Raw genomic sequence first — 24,542 nt, 5'->3', positions numbered from 1 at the left:
GAACCAGGCCACATACCCGATTTCCAAGGTCTCTCCTCGAATCAGCCGTAACTTCCGGAAAAAGGAAAGTGACACAAGAGCGTAGGATCTCCGGATTTTCAGATACCCAGAAATTTCCTCAATGAGTCCGAGGTTGGCCTCCAGCTCAGCTGCCAGGTTGTCTAAGGAAAGGGGAGAAGACCCCGTGAGCTTCTACAGAAGTATTTTAATCTTCCCATAATCACTCATAGGGAGGAGTCAGCCTAGAGGTTGCAAGTGACGTCAACACGCCCTGCTCAAAATGTATCAAACTAATGTATCAATACTAATCAAAGCCTTTACCGCAGGGTCTGCAAGTCTCTATATAAGTGACCAGCGCATTTCTTCCTCATCCTTGACCTTGTATGCCCTTAAACAAGCTAGGCATCCTTGACCTTTGCACTGGCTTCCTCCTTTGTCCAGAGTATCATTCTCTCATAGATCTGCTTGGTTTGCTTCATCTCCAGCTCAAGGCATCCCACTTCAGAGCAGAAACCCCCTCAAAAACAGCAGACCCCTTTATTCTCGATCTCAGAGGCTGGCAAACGACAGGAAGCCCAGTGGCCGAAATTCCAGTCCGTTTTGTAAATAACAATAACGTTTAACTGGAAAAGGGCCACGCCCCTTCGTTCTCAAGTTCTACAGTGGCAGAGACCACCTGCCCCCCCCATTTCCCTGCCTCACTTCCCTCCATGGTGGGGACCACCCCAAGTTTACGTCATACACTGATGTGTTGATTTGTAGGACCCATCGTGGGGGGCTTTGCTTTGCTTTGTTCCCTGGGAGTCTGCATTCAATAAATGCTTGCTGAAAATATAAACAAAAGGATGCTTTTTTTTGCCTGCAACCACATTTCTGGAAACACAGCCCACAGACCTGCCACAGGGCACGTGGCCTACTCATTACAAATGCAAATTCCCAAGTCAGAATGCCAATTCCCAACTTGGAAAACTAGACTCTCCGGGTGGGCGGGGCCAGGACTGAGCCACCAATTTGAATTTCGGGTCTGGAAGCCAACTCCTCAAACTCCTCCCCCGTTGTGCAGCTGGGAAGGTAGGTCCTCACCCCCGGGGCAGCCCCCCGCCCCCAGAGCACTCACTGCCCCCTCGGATGTTGATGATGAGGCTTCCGTTGACCACCGTGCAGCCTCGAAGCTCCTGGGCAGACGTCACCGAGTCAATGGTCTTCTCGCCTTCCAGGATGTGGCAGACCTTGGGACAGGGGCCCAGGCATGGAGTGCACATCAGGCTGAGGACAGAGTAGAGAGAGGGGGTCAGGGCACCCAGGACCCCACATGCCAGGACTGCACCGGGCCCAAGGGACAGGACTTACGCTGTTACCCTAAGGCTGGGCATTTCAACCACAGCATTGCTGACATGTGGGGCAGGAGAAATTCTTTGTGGTGAGTGTGTCCTGGTGCTGGAAGGTCGTGAGGAGCCCCCCTCGGCCTCCCCCACTCCATGCCAGCCAAAAATGTCTCCAAACGTTGTCCCCTCTGCCGACAGGGGGACAAATCACCCCCAGTAAGAACCACCGCATAAAGGGGCAGTTGTGTACCATCCTCCATGCCTGCAAGTCCTACAGCTTTACCACGAAGGCAGGGGACTCACGCTTCTCCCCTAAAACAACGGGGGTCCCACATACCCCAAAGTAATGGGATTCACTCTGCACCCCCAGGAGGATCCTGTTCTACCCCGAAGAGGCAGGACTCATGCCATCACACCGAAGGGATGAGACTTGGGTGTTATCACGTGATGGGAACTGTTCCAAGCTGATGGGCCTTTCGGAGGATTTCCACTGCCCCGTACCATGGTGGGGCTGCCCCCACAGGGCAAAACTGCAGCCACCGCTCCCAAGGAGACCAGGTGCTTACTGTTGCATGGGGTACGATGTGCCCACACCTGTAACACAGCCTGGCACAGGACAGTGTCTGACGGGCGCAGCCTCTGGCTCTGCTGACCATAGCCAGTGGTCCTTGAAGGGGGTGGGTTCTTGGCTAGCACAGCACTCCAAGGTCCAGGCAAGACTACAGGATCCAGGCCAGGCTGGACACCACCTTCCACCCATCCCCAGGGATTCAGAGGTGGTGGGCACGCACCCAAGTCAGTCCAGAGAGGGTTTTATCAAACTTCCCAGGGGGAGAAACCGTCTAAACCACGTGGCACGTACAGAACAAGAATCACCAGTCCTTGCTCTGATGATCACTTTTCACTAGCGGTATCACTGCTGCTACTGTTGTCAGTCACACACCCCTGGCATATCCGATTCTTCAGAATGACCTTGGTGACAGCAGTCCTAGGTCCTGGCACAGAGCTTCAAAGGCCCTTGGCATTCCCTGAGAGGTGGGAGCCCCTTTGTTATGCTACCGAGGGGACAGCGTGGGGTGGGGTGGGGGGTCCCTGTGTAGCTGCAGGATGGGGTCCGGTCACCCAGAAGACCAAAGGTAGGATCTGATCTGTGGGTTTTTCAGCCACTGAAAACGAGCGTTCAATCACATGGTCAAGAAGTCCCCAGGTCACAGCTCTGTAATGAGAGCCCAGAGGAAATTCTGGACACTGGCTCTGTGAAGTTTCCACGGGGCAGAGCTGGGCATCTCCGCGGTAATTAAGGATGAAGCTGTACTTGGGAATGTGTGCAGGGTCAGTGCCTGACACTGACCAGCTCTGATTCTCAACATCCCGCTGGAATCAACGTTCCGTCAGCAGGAAGACCCGGCCCTGAGCCACACGCCAGATATGGAACTCGGCTGCCCCGCCCCCGAAGCCCCCTCTTTGAGAAAGCTCTGGGGGCCTAGATGGTTGACTGCCCGAGGGACCCCACGTCTCCCTCCCACTCCAATTCCTCTTCTTATGCTTTAAATTCACCAGGAAAGGGCGAACCCACAAAACCGTGGACACCTGCCCTCGGGTCCTAGCAAAGGCAGAGCTGCAGTTTCTCTCTCTCTCTCTCTCTCTCTCCTTCCCCGTGACCTCGCTGTGTGGCCCCCAAGGCTCCGTGTGCCCTCTGGTGAGGACTCATGAGTCATCGCCCTCGTTTCTCTAAGTTCCCAGATAGTCTTTGCTGAAGTGCGTCAAGTGATCATAGGAAGAACCACAAGGGCCGGCCCAGCGATAAACAGGGGCCCTGACGGGGAAACGTCTGGAGCTCTCCATGAGCGACGTGTACCTCCTGGCCGACCCCTGCCCGCGTCCCTAACCAAGGGTGCTACCATCAACGGGCTCGGGACTGACAGAATGGTATGGGACTTTTTTTTTTTTTTTTAAAGTACTGTGACCTGTTCTAGCAAATTACTGAACCTGAAAAGGATATGTGAGAACCCCTACATGTATAGCCAGCCGAGGAGAAGCGTGGGTGGCCCAGGTACTCCGAAGCATGCTGGCATCTGGAGCGAGCACTGGACTGTGGAGGGCACAGCCCGATGCTCACTCTGGGTGGCTGGGATCCGAACTGCCCCCCAGACACCCGGCTTACATTAGAACAGCTGGCGCGGAAATGGAACAGGGACCCAATGTTTGGGTTCTTTTGTTGATTCTGCAAATAACTCCCAGAGCACCTGTAAGGTGACAGGTGATACTCTAGGCCAGGGATCGGCCAACGATGGCCCTGCAGGCCAGATCTGGCCAGCCACCTGTCTTTGTAAATAGCATTACGCAGGAGCCCGGCCGCGCCCACTGGTTGACGTATCATCTATGGTTCTCTTGCCCTATAGGGGCTGAGCTGCATAGCTGCAACAGAGGCCATATGGCCCTCAGAGCTGAAAATATTTACTATCTGGCCCTTTGCCAGCGCCCATCCTAAGCCGCAGGCATATATGAGTGAAGGAAACAGGCGATCTACTTTCCCCGTGGGAGATGACAAGGCCACAAGTTGTCTGCAGCCCATCCCGACAAGAAGTGCGGGTACTCCCCATTCAGAGAATCTGGGCTTGCCCACGTGACTTGCTTTGGCCAATGGGACGTTAACAAATTTAAAGCAGAGCAGAGGGGAAAAGTACGTGCACACTGGGGCAGGCCCTCGGGCTGGCTGCTGGGCTAAGAAACCACACGGGGAGAGGCCTCGGCCGCCCAGTCGAGATAGGAGAGGCTCGGTGCAGCGCAGGCTGGACAAACCACCGGTCAACCCCGGAAATCATTACAAATCAGAAATGAGTGTTGTCTCGAGTCACTAAGTGTTGGGAGGTCTGTTACACAGACAGAGCTCACCGATACACTGTGAAACCTACAGTCAGGCGGCGAAGGCACTTAAGACAGCAATTAGCAGTAAATGCTGGGAAAAGAGTGAAAACTGTGCGATGTGCCAAGGAGTGGCTGCACGTTCATTCAGACGGGGCAGTCAAATATAGGGAACGGGCTTTTCAGCTGGGAGCTGTATGGCAGGCGAAGATCATTCGGTGGTCAGGGGTGGGGGGGGTGAGGGATGCCCCACCCCCACCACACTCTAACATTCATCCCACAGAGCAAGCCCTCTTCATTCCAGGAAAGAGCACCCCGGTGCGCCCACCAGGAACCTAAGTCACCCCAGATAGTGAAGCTTTCTAACGAAATCACATGGCTTCCTAGACCTCTGTTCCAAAACCATCAGAAACCATTTCCCAGATAAACCTATCTGGTTCTATTTGGTATCAAACCACATTAGAAAATGAGAGCACTAAAGTCTTTCAGCAAATAAAAGCTCTGGAAGAAAAGCTTTGGAAGGAAAAGCTAGTGTTTGTTTTGGGGGGATTTTGGGGTTTTTTTGGTTGGTTTTTTTTTTTGGTTGTTTTTTTTTTTTTAACCAACAAAGTGAAATATTGCTATGGCAAGTTCTAACTGGCATTCCTCACTTTGCCTTTCTTCCCTCAGTAAAGGTCCCAGACATCACAGGACGGGCTGCCCGCTTCCCAGGTTTTGGGTTCGGGGGGCTGCTGTCCCATCAAGCAAGCACATCAAAGAAATCTCCTCTCCATCTCAGGTCTCAGTTACGGTCAAGGGGGAAAAAAAATACCTTTTATTTAAAGCCAGTGTCTTTTAAACAAACATCTCGCCGGAAGACGTTAATATCCATGTTTTATTTCAAACATGGAGAAAAAACAAAAAACAGAAATGAATCAAAAGGAATATGGTCATTTTCCCAACCTGACTGATAAAACTAGCCAGGAAAAGGAAAAAAAAAAAAAAAAAAAGGCTCTGTCTGGCATGCAAAGGTGATTTATAGAAGCCTATTTTTGGTCAACAAAGCCACTTGATAGGTTTTATCAAAAACAAGTAAAACAAAACATGTTGTACTTGCAGGTTTCACAAACACTCAGAGAGAGGCTCATAGGAACCGAAATAAAGATTGTTTTCCTTCCCACCCACTCTACCCGGGGAAATAAAATTTCCCACCAGAACACGTTCGCTTGGCTAATTCTCAAGTCCTCAGAGGAAGATTTTTTTACGTAAGCAGATCAGCTCAAGGCCCCTTGACGTGCGTCTGTTTCTGATTTGTTTTTTTTGTTGTTGTTGTTGTTGTTTCGTGGGGTGGGTTGCTTTTTTTTTTTTTTTTTCCCCAAACCCTCAACACAAAAACCAGGAAACAGATTTTTTCAAACTTGGTTACAGCCCTGAGACACCGAAATAGCTCATCTAAAAAGCTTAACAACGTGAACAAAAAGCCTGTGATGTGTGTAGGAAATCTGACTCACACCGTATTCCTCACCCGAACACTAGGGAATGGCTGGACGGTGCTGTCCTTCAAAAGTGCACCAAAGTCCTGGGAAGAGTCTGGAACACTCCGGAATCTCTTCCTCCCTGTGCTCCAGGCTAATCTCCCCATACTAAGTGGCTCCAGCAGGCAGAAAACCTAAAAAACTCAGCTCTGCCCTCAGCTGTAACTTAGCTGGGCAAAGTCCTGTACATGCAAAGGGGGGGGGGGGGGCCAAGAACTCCTGCCTTTCTGTCTTCTGCTCCCCCAAGCTAAGCACAGAAAAAACTTTAAAAAATGGTGCAGGAAAAAAAAAATGGTGCAGAAGATGGGAAAATACTCACTCTCTCGTCGACTCCCTGTTCCAAAGGCCAGGACCAAACCAGGAGGCAGAGACGGCCTCCGACAGACCCAAGCAGATCACTACTCGGCAGCCGCCTCCTCGCTCGATGCCAGTTAGCTCTAGTTTTTCACACAGTTTTAGCAGATGCCGCCCGCCCCCTCTGTGCCTCCCCCCACCCTCCCAGAAGCTGCACCCTGGACTCACTTGCTGGAATTCATCGTGTAACCAGAGGGGCACTCGGGGATGCACTTGTTGTTGTGAATGACGTACTGGTGGCAGCCCTGCCTCCGGGAGTTCTTGCATTTGTTGTGCAGGTCCTGGCAAAAGCTGAAGTTCACGCAGCGCCAGTCCTGGAAGTGATAGTACGGGGGCGGGCAGGTCTCCACGCACCTGCCGTCCAGGTAGAAATTGCGACAGGCCACGCACTTGGTGGGGTCGTCGGGCTCAGAGCAATTGCCTAAGCACTCGCTGTGGCAGCAGAGGCCCTCCGAGGTGCAGCCGTGCGACTTGCAGATGGTGGGACAGACTGGAGGGAGAGAGGAGACAGCCAGTCAGCGATGGCCGGCAAAAGAAAACCAGCAACGGTCTCCCTTCTACCGTACTCGCTCCACGCCAGGCGTGACTGTTAACCCAAGTCAGCCCCACTACCCCCTGCCAGCGGTGTGCTCGCAACTGTGTAAGACCACTCTGGGGAGGCAGGCAGACAGTCTCTGACTCACGGCTCCTGCACATCGCCATGGTGTAAACACCCCCTCCTCGGGCCATCCAAAGCTACCAACAAAATGCTGCTCAAAGGGGAGCTGATGAGAGACACGGAGCAGCCCAGCCTTCAGCAGCCTCTCCACCAGATGGCTACAATAGTAGCAAATAACCCAAGAGCCTAATCGAAAAACGTACGAGGCGATCAGAAGCGGTGAGTTCTGAGTATTTATTGCTTTTGTTTTTAAGGTGATTTGTTCACGGTAAGTCTGTATCATGTACATTTCATAACGCTTCTTTAATAGCTGGTTGACAAATGCCCTGAAAACCCGACAGTCAGGTCTCGCAAGCTTGTTCTAGCGGGCTTCTGCGGTATCCGTGTACACAGATAGTGTTAGGGCCACTGCCTCCGCGTTACAGATGGGGAAACCATGGTATGAGAAGGTGGAGCAAGTTACCCTAACGTCATTTGTCACTTCAACAGACATCTGATTGCCCTGATCTTGGCTTCAGCCAAGGAACAAGGAACAAGGTGGCCACAGCCCCTCCTTCCGGAACACAGGGTCCAATGGAGGAGGCAGGTTCATTACTTAAACTGGCGCAATCATATAAGCCACACAGCACGGGGCTGGAAGTGAGGGGAGGGGACGTGTCTGCTGCAACCCGAAGGAGATAACGAACAGGAAAAAAACAGAAGGTCCCGCCGATGGGGACACCAGAGGCTTCCCTTTGATCTCGTGGCTAGGGGAGTTTCTGGTCCCCCGCAATGAACTGTCCACCAAATGCTGGACTCTGCCCCGAGTTCCGGCAACAGCTTGTGACCCATCCCCTTTTTCCCCACGTCTCACTACTCATCCCTTCCTGATCACCCCTTGATTTCGGTCCCTCAGCATCAGGCCTCCCTGTCCAGGCTGTCAGCAAATCTGTCCATGGACAAATGGCTTCCCTGAGGCCGGACAGACCTTGGCCGTGGCACTGCCCGTTCTGGGAGTTTCTTCTCTCATACACTCTGCATGGCTGAAACCACGGCTTGAAACATAGCCCGGAAGCTGGGGGTGCTACTGACCCCAAGCCCTCAGGCGCTTTGCTGCACCAACTTTGGGCCCCCAAAACTGGCTCCAGGAAACAGAAGGGGCTCCTGGAGCCACATTCACACAGGAGCAGCGCTGCCTGATGAACTTGCTCCGAGGACAGGACCGTTCTCCAGCTGCGCTGTCCAACACAGCAGCCACTTCTCCCCTGTGGCTCTTGTGTGTGGTTAATGCAATGAGGAACTAATTTTTTTTAATCGTGGCAAAATACACGAAGCATAAAATTGACCATCTTAGCCATTTTTAAGGGCACAGCTCAGCGGTATAAAGTATACTCACACTGTCCCGCACCCATCCCCACCACCCATCTCCAGAACTTTCACATCTTCCCAGACCGAAACTCTGTCTCTCTTAAAACACTGACTCCCCGGGCACCTGGATAGCTCAGTGGGTTAAAGCCTCTGTCTTCAGCTCAGATCATGGTCTCAGGGTCCTGGTACCAAGTCCTACATCAGACTCTCTGCTCAGCGGGGACCCTGATTCCCCCCTCTCTCTGCCTGCCTCTCTGCCTACTTGTGATCTCTGTTTGTCAAATAAATAAATAAAATCTTTAAACACACACACACACAAAAAAAAAAAAAGAAAAAAAAAAAAAAAACACTGACTCCCCAAGACCCACCCAATGTCTGGCTCCCACCATCCAGTCTGGGGACCTCCTGGGAGTGAAATGATGTACTATTGGTCTTTTTGTTACTGGTTTGTTTCACAGAGTACAAGGTCTTCAAGATCCATCCGTGCTGTAGCAGGTGTCTGAATTTCTTTCCTTTTTAAGGCTGAATAGCATTCGACGGTGTGTATATGCCACATTTTATTTATTCATTTATCCACCAACTGGCAAGTGCCTTGCTTTCACCTCTACGGCATGGCGAATAATGCCGTTAAGACCATGGATACATGAAGACCTTCAAGACCCAGCTTTCAAGTCTTCCGCGTGTACACCCAAGCAGAACTATCAAATCAGATGGTAATTCTCTTTTTAATTTTTTGAGGAGCCGCCATACTGTTCTCCACAGTGGCTGCGCCATTTTACTTTCCCACCAAGAGGACACAACGGTTGCAATTTTTCCTGAGGAACTGAACCTTTCTTTGTATTCCAGTTTTAATTTCACCAGCCACTCGTAGCTACTGGTTCTTGCATTGGACACCAGAGGATTAGAGAATGAGAGTAAACTCCTTAACAAGGCCCAGAGGTCCCTTGTGGTCTAGCCTCTTGGAGTCCTTCTCCCAGCCCCAGGCAGCAGCCATCTGGGTCTTCTTCCTGCTCCCCAATCCCACCCCCCACTGCTGCTCACATGACACACACACACACACACTTCTACCTCAGGACCTTTGCATCTGCTGTTCCAGCTGGCGGGAGTGCCCTCCCCACTGTCCTCCCATGACTGGCTCCTTCTTGTCCTTCAGGTCCCAGCACCTTAGAAAGACCTTCCCTGACCTCCCCACTGGAAGTCACTGCCCCCCAGCTCAATCATGTTCTAACACATTATCTGATTACATTTTTCCTATAGTATTTATCATTCTCAAAAATTACTCTGGCTGTTTGTTGACCATCTGTTTAGAGGGAAGGCTGGAGGACAGGCTGTGTCTGCACCATTCACAGCACCGGCTCCTAGGACACCCACTCCTAAGACGGGGCGTGCACCAGCACCAGCTGGAGTTTCGTAGGGACACCTCTGATTAGAGAGGAGGAAAAGGAATGACTCTGGAGTACGTCCAAGTACCCCATTTTTAGCCACTGGCTCAAGGATGCACCCACAATCCAACTCCCAGTTACAGGTGCTCCACAAATACCATGAAAATCTACACACAAATGCAAAACCTGGAGCATCTGTGCATGGAGCATATTCTGATTTTTTACGCCATGGACCCAGACAGAACAAAGCAGCTATAAGAGGAGCAAGGTAGGTGATGGGAGAAGGTCTGTGTAGGTTTTTTAGGGATTACATAGAGGCCATTAGATTCTCACTTAATTCCAAAGAAGACTCCAGCAGGGTTAGGAGTAAGGAGTAGAGGAGCAGATGAATAAGGACGTATTTCACAGAAGCAGGACCACAGGCCTTTTGAGAAGCAGCAGGGCCAAAGCAAACCCCTAGATCTCTGGGCTCTGAATATGATTATTCCAGATATAAAGAATCACTGTGGCCATCCACAGGGTCCACGCATCAAGGAAGAAGCGATCTGCCCTCAGCTTGGGCAACGCGGCACCCACCACTCAACAGGCACACCATAAAGATTTCCTTAAAGAAGCAACAGCCTCAGTTTTTTGGTTTGTAAAATGGAGATAATGGTCCCTTAATGTCTCCTAACTCAACAAGATGATGCAGATAAAGCACTAGATTCTTGGGAGGTAGGGGGGAGGTTGTTTGTTCTGGTTTTTGTTTTTGTTTTTGTTTTTGTTTTTTAATTAGGCAGACTGGCGCCTAGCACGGAGCCCAACGTGGGGCTCAAACTTGCAACCCTGAGATTTAAGACATGAGCCAAGATCAAGAGCCCAATGCTCAACCACCATGCAGGCGCCCCAGCACAGGATTCTTTGATCAAGGTGCAGGTTTGCTCTAAGTTGGCTACTACTGGTCCTGTTATTATGATCGTCGTTGTTATGAATGATCGGTCTGCAGGGACCAAGGGTGGAGGCTCAATGGCAGGAAGCAATATTTAAGGCAGACAATTATCTAGGACCCACAAAGACCCGACCCTCTGGGAAGGCTTATGTGAGAACAGGAAGGGCTCTATTTCCTGGGCTGGAGCTGTGTCTGAGGGTCAGCCCTTGAGTTCAAAAGTAGCAATAGCAAAGACCCAACAAAAACTTCCCAAACACATAAGCCTTCCGGCCTAGACAATGCCAAGAAAAAATACTCAACACTTGCATACAGGGCCTGGAAGCTGACAACAGGAGTTTCCAATTTTATGCTGGAGCCCACCTAAGAGTCATCTCATTCCCCAGCAGAGCCCCTGGCCAGCTTTTTCTGCGAAGGGTCACAAAGCAGCCCCAAAGAAGATACGTGCACGTGCGCATACACACAGGCGCGGCTGTGCCCGATAAAACTTTAAGAGAAGCAGGCAAGGGGCTGGATGGCTGGCCAGTCCCTGCTCAGGGAAACATACCCGGGATCGAGTTACTATTCCTACCAGCGCCTAGATTCCCAGGGAGTCCGATGTCATCTCATAGATGGACACACTGTAAATGATTTTTATCCACCAGAAGACACAACCTCCCAGAAATGGCAGTGTTGTGGCCCCAGATGGCATTAAATAGCCCTGTATCGAACTTTGCAATCCTGATTCAGTGACAGCAAACCCTTTGGCTTTGCCATCCTGCGGGTCCCCTTACTAAAGAGTTAAAAGAAATGTGTTGATGAGTGTTCTTTTGCTGGCTTTTTTTTTTTTCCTTTTACGTAAAAGTTGTGTTTTTAACTTTTGCAGACTATGCTCTGATCATGATAAGCCACCTCCGGGTGTCTCCCATTCTGTTTCCAAGTACTTCATCTTATTTAATAGAAATGCCACTGGGCCAGCCACGGGCCCCCACCCCTCCCCGGGAGGAATAATGAAAACCACAGGTTCTGCAAGATGAAAAGGACCAGATGGAGGGCTTTCCTCTTCCCGTGCTCCTCCACTGGCCCCTCTCACAGACACTGACCGAGTCCCAGACCTAGACGCAGTCCCAGAAGCTCACGCTCAAAGGGCCACCGCCCAGGCTGTTTCTGCCAAAGACAATGGCAGTCTCTTTGAGAAACTGCCAAGCAGTCCAGGGGCTGCTCACTTTCCCGGGACAAGTGCAAGCTGTGTAAGAAACATCGACCCACCCAGACCTTCCAGAGACAACACGCACCAGTCCTTCCTCTTCCAAACACACAAGTCCCTCGTCCATCCCTCTCTCTCTCCCCCACAAGCTACTTTGGACTGCTGGCCCCAATTCCCTCTCTCTTCTCCCTAAAGGTTCCCAAGCCCCTGGCCTTCAGTTACACTAGCAGAAGCAGCCACAACCTTCCTGAAACTTGACCTCAAAAGGCTTTCCCATTATGCCCTGTTGAGAAGATTGATAATTGAACTCTAAATAACTCCATGGAGTCTGGGGGTAGGGGGGTGGCAGCTATGTCTGAATCCTCTGGTTGGACCCTCTGGAGTAAGTGTGATGCTCCCCGCCCCCAATGATGCCTCCCCTAGAGGGAGATCTCCAGAAATTACTTAAGAAGAGGGGGCAAAGGAGGGAAATGCAACTTGACCCACTAGGTCTTCTACTAGGAATCACCCTGCAGACAAGAGAGACTCTGTGTACACAGATATCTGGACAAGGGTCATCTTCACCCTACAGGACATTACCCGCTGGGTTTATAACAGCAAAGGACTGGAAACAACCTAGAGGTCCAGGTGAATAAATTACGGGGGATCGAGGCGTGGAATATTCTGCAGCTGCAAAAAAGAATGTAGCTCCATGCACGCTGATGTTGGAATCATTTCCAAGGTAGCAATTAAGTGAAACAAGCAAGAGGCAGGGCAATGTCTACAGAACAGAAGTCCTTTGTAGAGAAAGGAAAGACCCAAACAGCGGGAAAGGCAGAGCACGGCAGCTGGTTTAGAAAAGTTTGGTCGTTTCTTATAAAATTAAACATGCCCTTCTTGTCCTTACCACACAGCCTAGGGGTTTACTCAGGTGACATGGAAAACAAATAAGTCACGGGTGTTCATACAAAAACCTGTACTTAAATGTTTATAGTGGCTACATTCATAATCACCCAACACAGGAAACAATCCAATTGTCCCCGGAGTGGAGAATGGATAAACATTATACCTGCACACAAGGAACCCCACTGAGCAGTCACCTAAGTGTTAACAACCACAAAATGTGGATGAATTTCAAACACTTTGTCCTGAGTGCAAGAAGCCAGTCTTACCTGCTTTATGATTCCATTTACATGATATCTTGGAAAAGCCAAAACTGTCCGGGCAGTGGACACATCCCTGGGCTGGAACTGAGGAGAGGCTGGAAAAGGGTCTAGAGGATCTGGGCGGGGGGTGGGGGCAGGGGATGATGGAACCATTCCGTATCTTGACAAAGGTGGTGGTTATGTGAATGTACGTATCAGTCAAAACTCGCAGAACTTTACACCAAAAGAGGGCAGATTCTGCTGTACAGAAATTATTATCTTTAAATGGGAATGATGGGAGGGGAGAGAAACGGACAAATGAGACATACGTCCCTCTGAAAGGGACACAAGAAATGTGCCCCAAAACTGGGGAAGGGAATGAGCTTGGAGCAGACAGTATGTAGGACACCCTTACATATCAGCAAATTTGGTAGGGTTTTTTTTTTTTGGTTTTGTTTTTTGGTTTTTGCTATGTATGTATAATACCCTTTTAAAAACTGACATCTATTTGAAAATATGTATTTTAAAAGCCCCTGGTAGACAATTAAAAAATACTATTGATTAACCATACAATTCTACCCCCAACTACCCCAGTACAACTATGTAAGAGCCGCCTGACATCACCGCGAGCTTATACAATGCTCTCTTCGATCATTTTTGCCTTATTACAAAACCGGCAGTCAAAACAACTAAGTAAGAAGTGTGGTCTTAGACCGAAAAGAGGGCCAGGAAAATATAGTACTGATGAGGACAACACTGGCTCCTGGGATAAGATTTATACACAAGCTCGTGGATTAAAATATTGCCTCAGTGTTAACTTCTGATTCTGCTCACTGCACTGCCGCCATGCAAGGTAATTTTCTTGTCCTTAGAAAGCCACTAAAAAGTTACCAGTTGAGGCCCAGTACGCCTACAACTGACTCTCAAAAGACTCAAGAAAAAAACCAAATATATGTATATAATACGTGTAAATAAATGCTTTAGAAATAAGTCCAGTAAGATGTAAACAATGAATCTGGATACAATTCTTGCAACTCTTCTGTAAACCTGAAAACTACATCAAAACAAAAAGGTGAAAATAAATCCAAAGTAAGGTTTAAAGGTTAGAATAGTGGGAAAGACTAGCACAGGGCTGCACTGTAAACGACATGCTTAGAAAAAGACAGCCACCTTTTTTATTCCCACTTTGCCTTTTTTTAAAGTTGAAATCGGTTTGGTGTTCCTTAATTAAGAAGCTATATGGTAAAAAGCAAAACAAAGCCAAAGGAAAGAAGCCACTATGTTTCCAGAGTACAACATATGTTAATAACATTTTGTTACATTTCTTTCCAAAGCCTGTAGTTGGGGCGGGGGGGAACCTCAAGATTTATTATTCCCAAAATTACTGCTTTCCAGAAATTTCCAAACGGAACAGTTGCGTCATGGGCTTGCAGACACATTCTCCACAGGGCCCCGTGGCTCTCCCTGAAAGTATGAATTTTATAAACTCTGTAGAGTCATTTACTCGATTTCCGTTCACAGACCTTCTCCCCCACGCCCGCCCTGGGTCCCGGGCGGCTGAGGTTCGAGCCCCCAGCACCCCGCCCAGCCCCCGAGCCCCCGAGCTAGGGCAGCACTGACTCAGGGAATTCCTCCCCTTGGTGTTTTAATGGTGGGGAGGAGGCCGGGGGCAAACTTCTGACGGCTCGGCGGTCAACAGACGCCCTTTCCAGTCGGCGATTCGCGACAAGCGACAACCGCAAGGACGCGTGTCCTTGAAGCAGGGAAGCTCCCCCTTCGGTTCCCTGACAATGCCGCCCCCACGCGCGTGAACCGATAGGCTTTCCAGATGCATTTGGAATCGAGTTGCGAAGCTCTTAGAAGACATACGGTGCGCGCAGGCCAGAAAAGCGGGGGGGGGGGGGGGGGGGAATGGGAGGGGTGCTCCCCGTTAAAGCAGCCTCAGGATTGGTCGGTGACAGGTATCTGCGTGTGTATAGTTCCTAACGGGCGGGCTGAAAGCGGACGAGGCCCCGCCCCCCTCGAGCCAGCGGCAACCGCGCGCTGCACAAAGCCCGAGGTGCAGTCCGCTCCGTGAAATCTGGGCCAGGTGATGGCGGTGGCCGCAGCGCCGCCCTCGCGCTCAGCCAATAGACGGGCGTGTTGCCGGAGCTCTGGCCCCGCCCCCAGGCGCACGGGGCTCGGTCGGCCCGACTGGTGCTCCAGCCGTGACCGCCGCCAGGCAGTCCGCGCTGGGGGGTGGGGGGCCCTCCCGAGGATGCAGACCCTGCAGGACGGGCCTGCACAGAATGGAACTTTGGGGAAAGTTCAAGAAAAGACGAAGCCAAGTGTAAGGGCCGCCCCAAGCAGCCACTGCACCACTTGGGCCGCTCGCGAGCTGGACGTGTGCCCGGGAGGAGATCGGGTCACCGCGTGGCAGGGCCTGGCCCCAGGCTTCACTCGCTGGGGGCCCAGAGAGGGGGAGCGGCTCTCCAGGGTCACACAGCAAAATTCCCCAAATTGGAGGCACAGCTCTCTCAGACCCTATCCCCAGGACTTGCACCCATCACTCACCCAGAAAACTAAGGACCATACTCATAAATTACACTTTTAAGAAAATCTACAGGCTACTTTTGAGGTGCCCTCCAGCCAGTGTTCCCTGTAGATCTGAAAACGTCAGACCTGTGTGCTCGGCGTGTATTTGCAATTTCAGTAAACCGAGGCAGTGAACGGGCATTATCTCTAACCATCTCCCACCAAGAATAGTTTAAAAATGTACATTCCTCCTGCAGAATAGGACGGTCAACCCACATCAGTTAGGAAGGTATTAATCCTACTACTCAAAACAATGATCTCCTTCTGAGGCACAGAAAGACAGCTTTGCTGAGGCCAACTCAGCTAGCAAACCGCTCCTCCAAAACTCAAACCCAGGTCTCCCAAGGAGAATGGGGCTGAGTGTGGCATCATGGAGTTCTCTGGGTTTTATTTACCTGCTCCCCACTGTGGCCCACCTGGATCTCGCCCCTTCTTGGCACTGGTACGCAGAAATGAATGGAGACACTGTCTCTCCTCTCCTGATATGCCCTGTGAAAGGAAGGAGGACCTCACCTGTCTTATGCTGAGCCGTAGAGCCATGCACACAGTAGGTACACAATAAAGCTCATGGGGGGGAAAAAAAGGTGGGGGATCAGGTGACTGGCTTTACCCCATGGGGGAGGGATAGTGTGTGCAAATGCATGAATCATCGGAAGCTGCCTTTAGGCAACTATGAACAGTTCAGAGTTGATGAAGGGCAGAGTACAGGGGAAGGAGGCAGAGGAGGTCAGGGCAGACGGGGAAGTTAGGGAGCCTCGGGGCTTGGACTCTGCACCCCAGGAAGAACCAAAGAAGGGCTTCGACTAGAAAAGACACCATCAGGCCCATGTCTGGGACAATTTTCTAGCTCTCTGGTGGACGGCTGAGGAAGCCAAGAGCAGAAGGGACAGGAAGGAAGAGGCTGCCTTGGGACACCACTAGGGAGGTGGAGCCTTTGGGACTTCTCTCCCAGATGGTTCCCCAGTTTCCAACTTGGGCGGCTGCGGAATCTTAAGACAAAAGACGGACAAAGAAGCTGGGTGCTCAGACTTCCCTGACCTGGGTTTGACATGTGGAGTCCACAACATCTGCTAAGTCCCTCCTCAGTCCACCCCAGCCTGGTCCTAAAACCCACTCTTGCAAGGTGTAAGGACCCCTGTTTGTTTGTCGTGGATATTTTTCAAGTTTTCTTGATTTGTGTACGTAACACATACATGTGTTAGGCAGGGACTCTAAGGGTCACTTTTTAAAAGTTGTTTCCCCCTACTCAGATTTTTGGCTTCTTGAGCCAAGGTAAATTTTAAAGGCTATTTGGAAATTCACAATGGCAATTTATGAGATTCAGGCATAGCTGCTCTTGGGGGCAAAATCACAGCCTTAATTTCTTCCACAAGGTCCTGATCAGTCTAATAAAATAAGCACTTAAAACACTAAGTGAAATTATTTCAGTAAGATTCCCAAAAGTATTACCAGAGCGGTCTATAATTTTTACTGGGTTTTACATTTCTCTTTTCATTCTTAATTCTACAATATTTGTCCTCCCACCCCCTTTTCCCCCCTTAGTTACATTATTTCAGAAGTCCTTTGGAAAACAGCACTGTCTTATATACTTTCTGCATTGATAGAAAAGTTCTGTATCTGTGCTGTCCAAATTCACTAGCCACTTATAGCTACTGAGCGCTGGAAATCTGGGCAACGTGACTGCAAATCAATTAATTTTCCTGTGGCCAGTGGCTACCTTATTGGGCATTATAGCTCTAAAAGACCCAGCTCTTGAGTTTGTCAGTTCTATTTGTTTTCTAAATCAGTTAGTCCCTGTTAATTCATCATTTCCTTCTTCCTGGAAAGAACTGTTCTATTATTTGTTGTGTCATTTTTGTGATTTCTGTGGGTGATCGCTTATGGCCCTGAATATGTCTCTGCATCTACTCTACTGCCTTCTGAAGAGTCTGTCCTTACAGTACTGAGCTCTTCCCTAACCAAAGTTAAGAGCTCTGTTTTGTTTTTCCTCATCACATGGTAACAGTTTGTCTCGCATGTCTGTTCAGTTAAGCTTTTAAAAATTAATTTCCACTTAACGTTTTGCAGCAAAAGATTAGGGCTAGTGTTTTTTGGACTGTGTTGGGGCTCCTTTTTTTTTTTTTTTTTTTGAGATTTAACAGATGATTAATTTTTCTAAATATTCCAAGAGTACTTTCAAATGTGTATCATTTGTAGAGTACAAAGTTCAGTCTCCTCTGTTACCATGATCTTATTAAACATCCTATCCAAACTCCTTGTTGCCTAATTGAGGTTTATCTCCATGATCGAGACTATGTTTGAGGTTCCCCAAGGGTTTCTCAATTCTTCTGGTATTTCTTCCAATTTCCTCTCTGAAGTCTGATACTATGCTTGTGGGCCCTCACTAAAGATTGTCCCTTCACACAATGCAAAACCTCTCTTTCACTCCCTAATAATTAATGCCTTTTGCCATGAACTCTCTGCATATTTTTCTCTGTCGCTATCTATACACATGGTCGAGTGCTGTGTGTCATTTTTGGAATTAGGTATGACCATTTTCTAGTGGGGCGAGGCAGAGACAGTGAGAACTGCAGCCTCCATGGGAACAAGGAAGTAGAAATGGGGAATGTCAGAGTTTGAAATCCGTCACCGTGCAAGGTCTGAATTGCGAGGAGGGTTTCCCTGGGGACAATCTCAACCATAAAAAGGTCCGTTCGCTCACATGACTGACTGATGGCTTTTCAATAACAAAGTACACGGTGGTCTTGAATGTACGCAGGTCAACAGAAGCCAGTTTCCTAGAAGCTTCTACACACATGAGCTAACAGAGTTTAGACACAGTGACAAGGAATGAAGAAAATCTCCTCAATTTCTCAAGGACAAAAGTCAACCGCAGAGCATACTACATTTCTGCAGAGACACACCACGAAGTAGGATCAAGTTTACTTTGAAGAAAGAAGACACCTAGTTCAAATTCCATTGTGACCAAAGAGGGAAACTTTCAGCTTATTTCCTTATTGAGCTGGTTCCTAAAGCCAGTTTTGGCTGCTTTATTTTCTGTCTAGCAAAGACCAGAAGCTCCGTTGTGTCATCTCCATGCCAAGAGCCCCATGGCTGTTCTTGGGACGTGAAAGTGTGTCTACCTCGGACACTGCTGTTCTATTAGGGGAAAAAAAAAAAGAAATGGAGTTCTCTGATTTAGGGGAAAACCCATGTCCTGCCCATGTTTATTTCAGCCAGAGAAAAGAATGGCTTTACCCCTTTGCCACTGGATCCTCACTTACTAACTCTCGAGACCCTGTCTGTAGCCCTTCATCTACCTGAGCAAACAGCCCAGACACCTGCCACTTCCCGGCTCCGCCTCTGTTTACGCTGCCAAGTCCGGGCAAACACTTGGGGAAAGTACATGAAGGAAAACAGAGCTGCAGAAATGCCTTCCCATCAGCCTGGAGGCCAGGCATCATCTTAAAAAGATGCGTAGTTTCTCAACACCGTAAAGAAGTCACCTTCTCTCCTGATGGAGAGAAAGCTTACCGGGCTCTTTTGCACGCACGCTAGGACCATGGAGAAACTGCTTCCCCACCAAGACCAACAACACCCATGCCCTCGCTCGCCAGCCAGTATTTAGTCACAGGTGGATTGTTCTCTGCACCGTGGAGATGCCCTAGAAACCCCTTTGACCTTCACAGGCAGGCTGCCTGCCTGTGAACTCCTCGTTTCTTAATTTAAAAGTTCACTAGGTAGCAAGACACATTGTGTTGCCAGTCTTCCCACCATCTTCCTTTGGGTCCCCTCGGTGCACAGATCTGTGCTCCCCCAGAGCCGCATGCACCATGCTAAGCTCTGGACACAAGGTGGTGAACAGAACAGACACAGCTCCACACACCTCTCGGGGAGACAGACAGAACAGCTCGGGAGCCCGGGAACGTTTAGTGACCTACCAAGAACATTCAGTTACCGACGATGCTGATACTCCACGCAGTTCACAAGGGGCTGTCAATTTCCTCAGAGGGTTATTCCCGTGAACCCTATAGTCTTTCTTTCTTGCCCTGAACAGCCAGAGAGCTAAATGCCCTCTTCTGGCGGACTCCTCTGCCTTGCCTTAGTCCCCACGGCTTCCCTCCCCGTCTTCACCATGCAATCAAGCTGCTGTTCAGAGTCGCCCATGCATCCCAGACCCTCAGCCACCAGCACTGGAACTGGGGCTGTATCACGAACAGGAGGGGGAGAAATTCTGCATTGTCCAAATCTGCTCTCTGGAGGCTTCCTCGTCAGCCTTGGGATCCGCAGCTTCAAAGCACCCCAATATGGAGCACGAAGAATTATGACTTCAGGCAGACCTGGGGTTTTTTTTTGAGGGGAGGCATGCTATCTCCTGGTCACAGGATTTGGCGTTCTGTGCCTCAGTTTCCCTGTGGGTATACATGGGAAGAGTAACAGCAGCTTGGGCAAGCCTGAGGACCAGACAGGATGATGCATGAAACGTGCCCTGCACAGCATCCAGCCCCTTGCTGAGCCCAAGAAAGGAGTTCACAGGTATCCTCAGCACCAGCAACAACACCGGGCAACAAGCACCAGTAACAGCAGCTTGGGCGAGCCTGAGGACCAGACAGGATGATGCATGAAACGTGCCCTGCACAGCATCCAGCCCCTTGCAGAGCCCAAGAAAGGGGTTCACAGGTGTCCTTAGTACCAGCAACAACACCGGGCATCTCATCTGTCAGCCCTGATTCCTCTGCAAAATAGTGGACCTCCTACAAAGCACTGGCTGGGAGGCATTGGATGGATTAAATGACCAAATCTAAAATATGCCCCAAGAAACCGTCACGTCCCTCTCCCCAAAGTATTCTCGGGGAAAGTGTGTTCATCCTTACTTTTGTGCATTCACTCTCAATCTGCTAAGTATGGAGCAAGGGTGGAGGAGGGGAGGCAGCCGGAGATTTGGGATCGCTGGTGACCCTGCACGGATGGCTGACCCTGGAAACCCAGCCTGTCACTGTGCTCCACCCATCACTGTGTCCATTCGGTTCCCTCAGTGCAAACATTGCCATGCCCTGTGCTAGGTAGCCCAAGGCCACGCAGGCGACCAAGGCAGAAAACACTGGGGCTGTCCATGCTCCCCAGGTCCCCCATGTCCAGCACAGGAAGGTCCTCGCCAGGCACTTCTGTGGGTCCTTTCGGATCCAAATCCAGTCTCTTCACGTTCCCATCAACCCCACACTCACTTCTTCCCCCAAAGGAAAGAGCCAACATGATTATCCAGGGATCTCAATGGAACCCATGACGAGCTCTTTCTATAGCCCAAGAACGTCATAAACTAACCACACTTCCCTATGGTACCTAAACAGCCTTTGAAACCACTTGGAAGCTTCTAGAAGAGCTCACCCACAGTAGCAGAACACTGGAGACTAAAAGGGAAAACAGAGAATGCCCAATTTTCCTCTCAGAAATCGAGATTTAATAGCCCCCTAAGGAAACCATAATTGGAGGGCTCTGGGGCACATTCCTGCCCGAGGCCTGTGATTATGGAATGCTGGGAAAGGTTGGGAATTTGGGCCTTGAATGACTTTGGGCTTAAACTTGAAATGAGTAAGACCCAAAGCAAGATGCATAATTGCGTCCCTTCTCTCTCTCACACACACACAGAGACACGGACACTGAGAAAGGCTGGGGAAGGAAATTCCTCCTGCAGAGAAACAAACCCACAGTCTCAATGGAGACGCGGCTCCCCCTGCTAGGCCTCCCTGGCCTGGCTGAGAATGGGGGGAGGGGAGAGAGGGGGCAGGGAGAGGGTGGACTTGCAAGCAGACTTATGGTGAAGACCTGCCCCTCACACCCCCAGGAAAACACCTCACACTTGGCTCATAGACCTCCACTTCTTGGAACTGCTCTCAGGCACGGACAGCCACCCCTCTGAGATGTCACCGTGCCCATGCCCTATGAGCCACCGGCCAGACCTGCCTGCGTGCGGCTTTGACCTTCCTGGGCACACCCCTCGCTCTCACTCCCAGCTCACTTGGAGATTCCCTCCGAGGCATTTGAAGATCAAAGGTGCACCTTGGTTCTCAAACACACATCCCCCCGCCAGCCCACCAAATTTCCTTCCTATCTGTTCCTTGGCAGCCCTTACCCCGGGCTGCCCATTATTCACAAAGAGTTCCACAGGATGCAAAGATAAAAATTAATGCATTTTTCCTTAGCAACCAAAAAATAAGAAGAAGAAGAATTAAACAGCAGGTACCCAAATAGAAACTCTGCATTAGGAAAATGGGGTGTCTCTCTCTCTCTCTCTCTCTCTCTCTCACACACACACACACACACACACACACACGGCATCATAACCTTGACTAGCTTCCGAGAACAACTGTCACATGTGTGAGAAACCAACGGCCACAGCTCTAGGGCAAAAGGGGTGGGAAGTAGCCAAGATAAGTGCTGGCCCACAAAAGCCAGAGCTAGAGACCCCTCCTGGGACGAGAGGAGGACGCAGCTACTGAGCCAACAGAGATGGTCTGATGGAGGGGTGGGAGGCAGGGCTGTCCTTAAGCCCCACATGGCCATCAACTCAGGGTATGCATGCCGGTGGCCAGAAGCTCGGGGCAGAGAATCAGGTCCAAGGTGGAGTCTGCCACCTGCCACCTGCCAACTCCAGGCTCCCAGGCAAGCATCTTGACCTCTCGGAGCCCATTCCCCCTCTTGTAAAATGGAAGATCACCCGGGCCACCCGATTCGCAGAGTTGCTCTACGGTTCACTCTGGGCCTCACTTGTGGCACTCAAAGCCCAGGCAATACAAATCAATTCCTTTAAAAAAAAAAAAAAAAAAAAAATCACCAGGGCCTTTGCACATGCAGTTCCAACCACCTAGAAGCCACTTTGCTCCCCAGTGCCTCCCACAGCAGCTTCCCCGCGAAGGGGCTCCCCGACCTCTCTACCTAATGAAGCCCCCACTCACCCTGGCCGGCCTTGTCACCCGGACATCATTCCTTCCTAGGACTTATCGGCAACCCAAAATTACCTTGTCCACCGGTCTGTGGACGTGTTTCCTGAACACCAGGCCCACTGAGAATAGGCTGCATGAGAGCTGGACCCTCTGTTTTTTATCCACTGTCCCACACCAGCAGCCAGCAAAGAGTAAAAGCTATAAAACAGTGGCTCCTGCTTTTAAGAACGTCCTCACATGCCCAGGGTGGGAGCTCTCTGCCCAGCCACAGTGAGCATGGGGCCAGCCCTAAGCCTGGAGGCAGCAAGACTGAGGCCTCGTAGGTGACTGGCTGAGCGTGGGGCTGATGCCACCTGCCACCCGTGAGGGCCTGGAGGAGCCAGCTGATGCCAGAGGCACGAGCACGAGTGCGTGGAAGCCCCTGCGGCTGGGTTCAGCTGCGGTTTTCTGAGTGCAGCTTGCCCAGTGTTCCTCAGCAACAGGACTGCACCGAAGCAAACCCGGTTTATGGGGTTCTACTGTTCGCCATTGTGTCTGCGCTGGAATCTTCCAATGGAGCATGCAAGCAAGGTTAAGGGTACAACCTTGGGGACAGGTGAGACCAGGCAGAGCGCTGAGGGTAAAACGGCCCACACCTGGGGGTGCCCAGGAACCCACCTGGGGGTGCCCGCAAACCCACCTGTGCCCGGGCATCACCTAGGTAATAACGAGGACTCAGTTGCTGCAAGTACACTGTGCAGGGAGCAATGACTATATAACTCACACCTCCCCCCTGACAGCCCAAAGGAACCAGACATTTACCTGAAACCTCTAGCTTCTGCTCTTCAATGTATGCAAGTGTCAAGATCCAGTCTATAAAAGTTATGTTTTACCCCATAAAAGATCCATGTGGGTTTGAGGATAAAAATAACGTGTGAATAACCTACAAGCTCAAATACAGAACGTTCTGCATCACCCCCTCTTCGAATACTACTTTACCCACCCTCCTTCAGTTCAAGAGCAAGAGCTAGGATGTCCTCAGCACTCCGGAAGGCACCACCTCGAAAAAAACTCTGTGCCGTTTCAAGTACAAGGACAGCCGACTTGCTTTGCTGTTTCTAACAACAAAGGGTTGGAAATGTCCACCGCTTGCCGACCGGACAAGTCCCTTCCAAATGACGGGGCCACAAAAGAAAAAGATGCAGAAGACTTCCAAGAAATGCCATTAAGGTAGAAAGCCAAGGCACAGAGCAGTGAGGAGAGTGTATTCATTCAAAAACAGGGCCAGGCAGACGTGAGCAGCGTCCACACACATGTGCATACAATTCCTCTCTGGGGTGAACATGAAACTCGGAGGAGTGATTGCCTCTGGGGATAGGGGAGGCGCAGAAGGACCTTACTTTAGCTGGTGCACCTCTTTAAGGGGGTTGACAATTGCATGTATAATATGCTTTTCAAAAAAATCGGCTGAAGGGGTACCTGGGTAGCTCAATGTGTTAAAGCCTCTGCCTTTGGCTCAGGTCACGATGCCAGGGTCTGGGGATGGAGCCCTGCATAGGGCTCTCTGCTCAGCAGGGAGCCTACTCCCCGCCCCACCCGCCACCTACCTGTGATCTCTGTCTGTCAAATAAATAAATAAAATCTTTTTTAAAAATTTAAAAATTTTTAAATCTAAAAAAAAATAAGAGAACTAAAAATTGGTTGAATAGATAAACCACATGCGATTAGACAGATATAAATATAAATGTATAAGTAAACACACAAAAACATGCACACACGGGAGTATTATTCAGTTCTAAAAAGGAAGGACATTCTGACACCTGCTATAATATGAATGAACCTAGGGACATTATGCTTGGTGACAGAAGCCAGACACAGAAGGACAGATACTGCAGGACCCCACTCCCAGGAGGTCCCCAAAGAAGCCCCATCCACAGAGGCAGAAGGTAGATGGTGGGAGGGATGAGGTGGGGGAGGGGTGGGGAGTCCATGCTTCATGGAAACAGAGTCTCAGTCTGGGGAGATGGAAAGTTCTGGAGACGGATGGTGGGGGTAGTTGCACGACAGTGTGAGTGTGCTGAACACCAGTGAGCTGTACACTTAACAATGGTTTAGATGGTAAATTTTACGCTATATATAATTCACCATGATAAAAACAATTTTAAGTAAAAGAAAAAAAAAAGACACAGGTAGTAATCTGACGGTTTGAGCACTTAAGTGACGGTGCTGCAAAATCCATGTTGCCATGATTTAATTCAAGATAAAAGCCAAAAAGAAACAGGGGTGTCTCCTACCTGTAAATAAGCAGGAGAAACCCTCGCCTCCCGAAATACAAAGTTAGGAAGTCAAGAAGAAGGTAAAGGCCAGAAAAGTTTGGATTCTGGAGTCC

General features: G+C 50.1%; 1 protein-coding gene across 4 annotated transcripts in view; it reads right to left on the bottom strand.

Annotated features, from left to right (window-relative positions):
• Window positions 1–24,542, bottom strand: part of INSR (insulin receptor) — a 127,771-nt gene that overhangs the window by 42,537 nt on the left and 60,692 nt on the right. For all 4 annotated transcript variants that reach the window (XM_059159853.1, XM_059159852.1, XM_059159855.1 and 1 more), the window contains exons 3-5: window positions 6,227–6,548; window positions 1,118–1,266; window positions 17–161 (exon numbers count right to left, since the gene is read on the bottom strand). In XM_059159853.1, the coding sequence (XP_059015836.1) occupies window positions 17–161; window positions 1,118–1,266; window positions 6,227–6,548 (616 nt within the window). The remainder of the gene's footprint in view (window positions 1–16; window positions 162–1,117; window positions 1,267–6,226; window positions 6,549–24,542) is intronic.

Source organism: Mustela lutreola, chromosome 2, assembly GCF_030435805.1.
Source record: "Mustela lutreola isolate mMusLut2 chromosome 2, mMusLut2.pri, whole genome shotgun sequence".
NCBI classification, from domain to species: domain Eukaryota; kingdom Metazoa; phylum Chordata; class Mammalia; order Carnivora; family Mustelidae; genus Mustela; species Mustela lutreola.
Note: the sequence above shows the minus strand (reverse complement) of the source record. Positions and strands in the feature narration are given on the sequence as shown.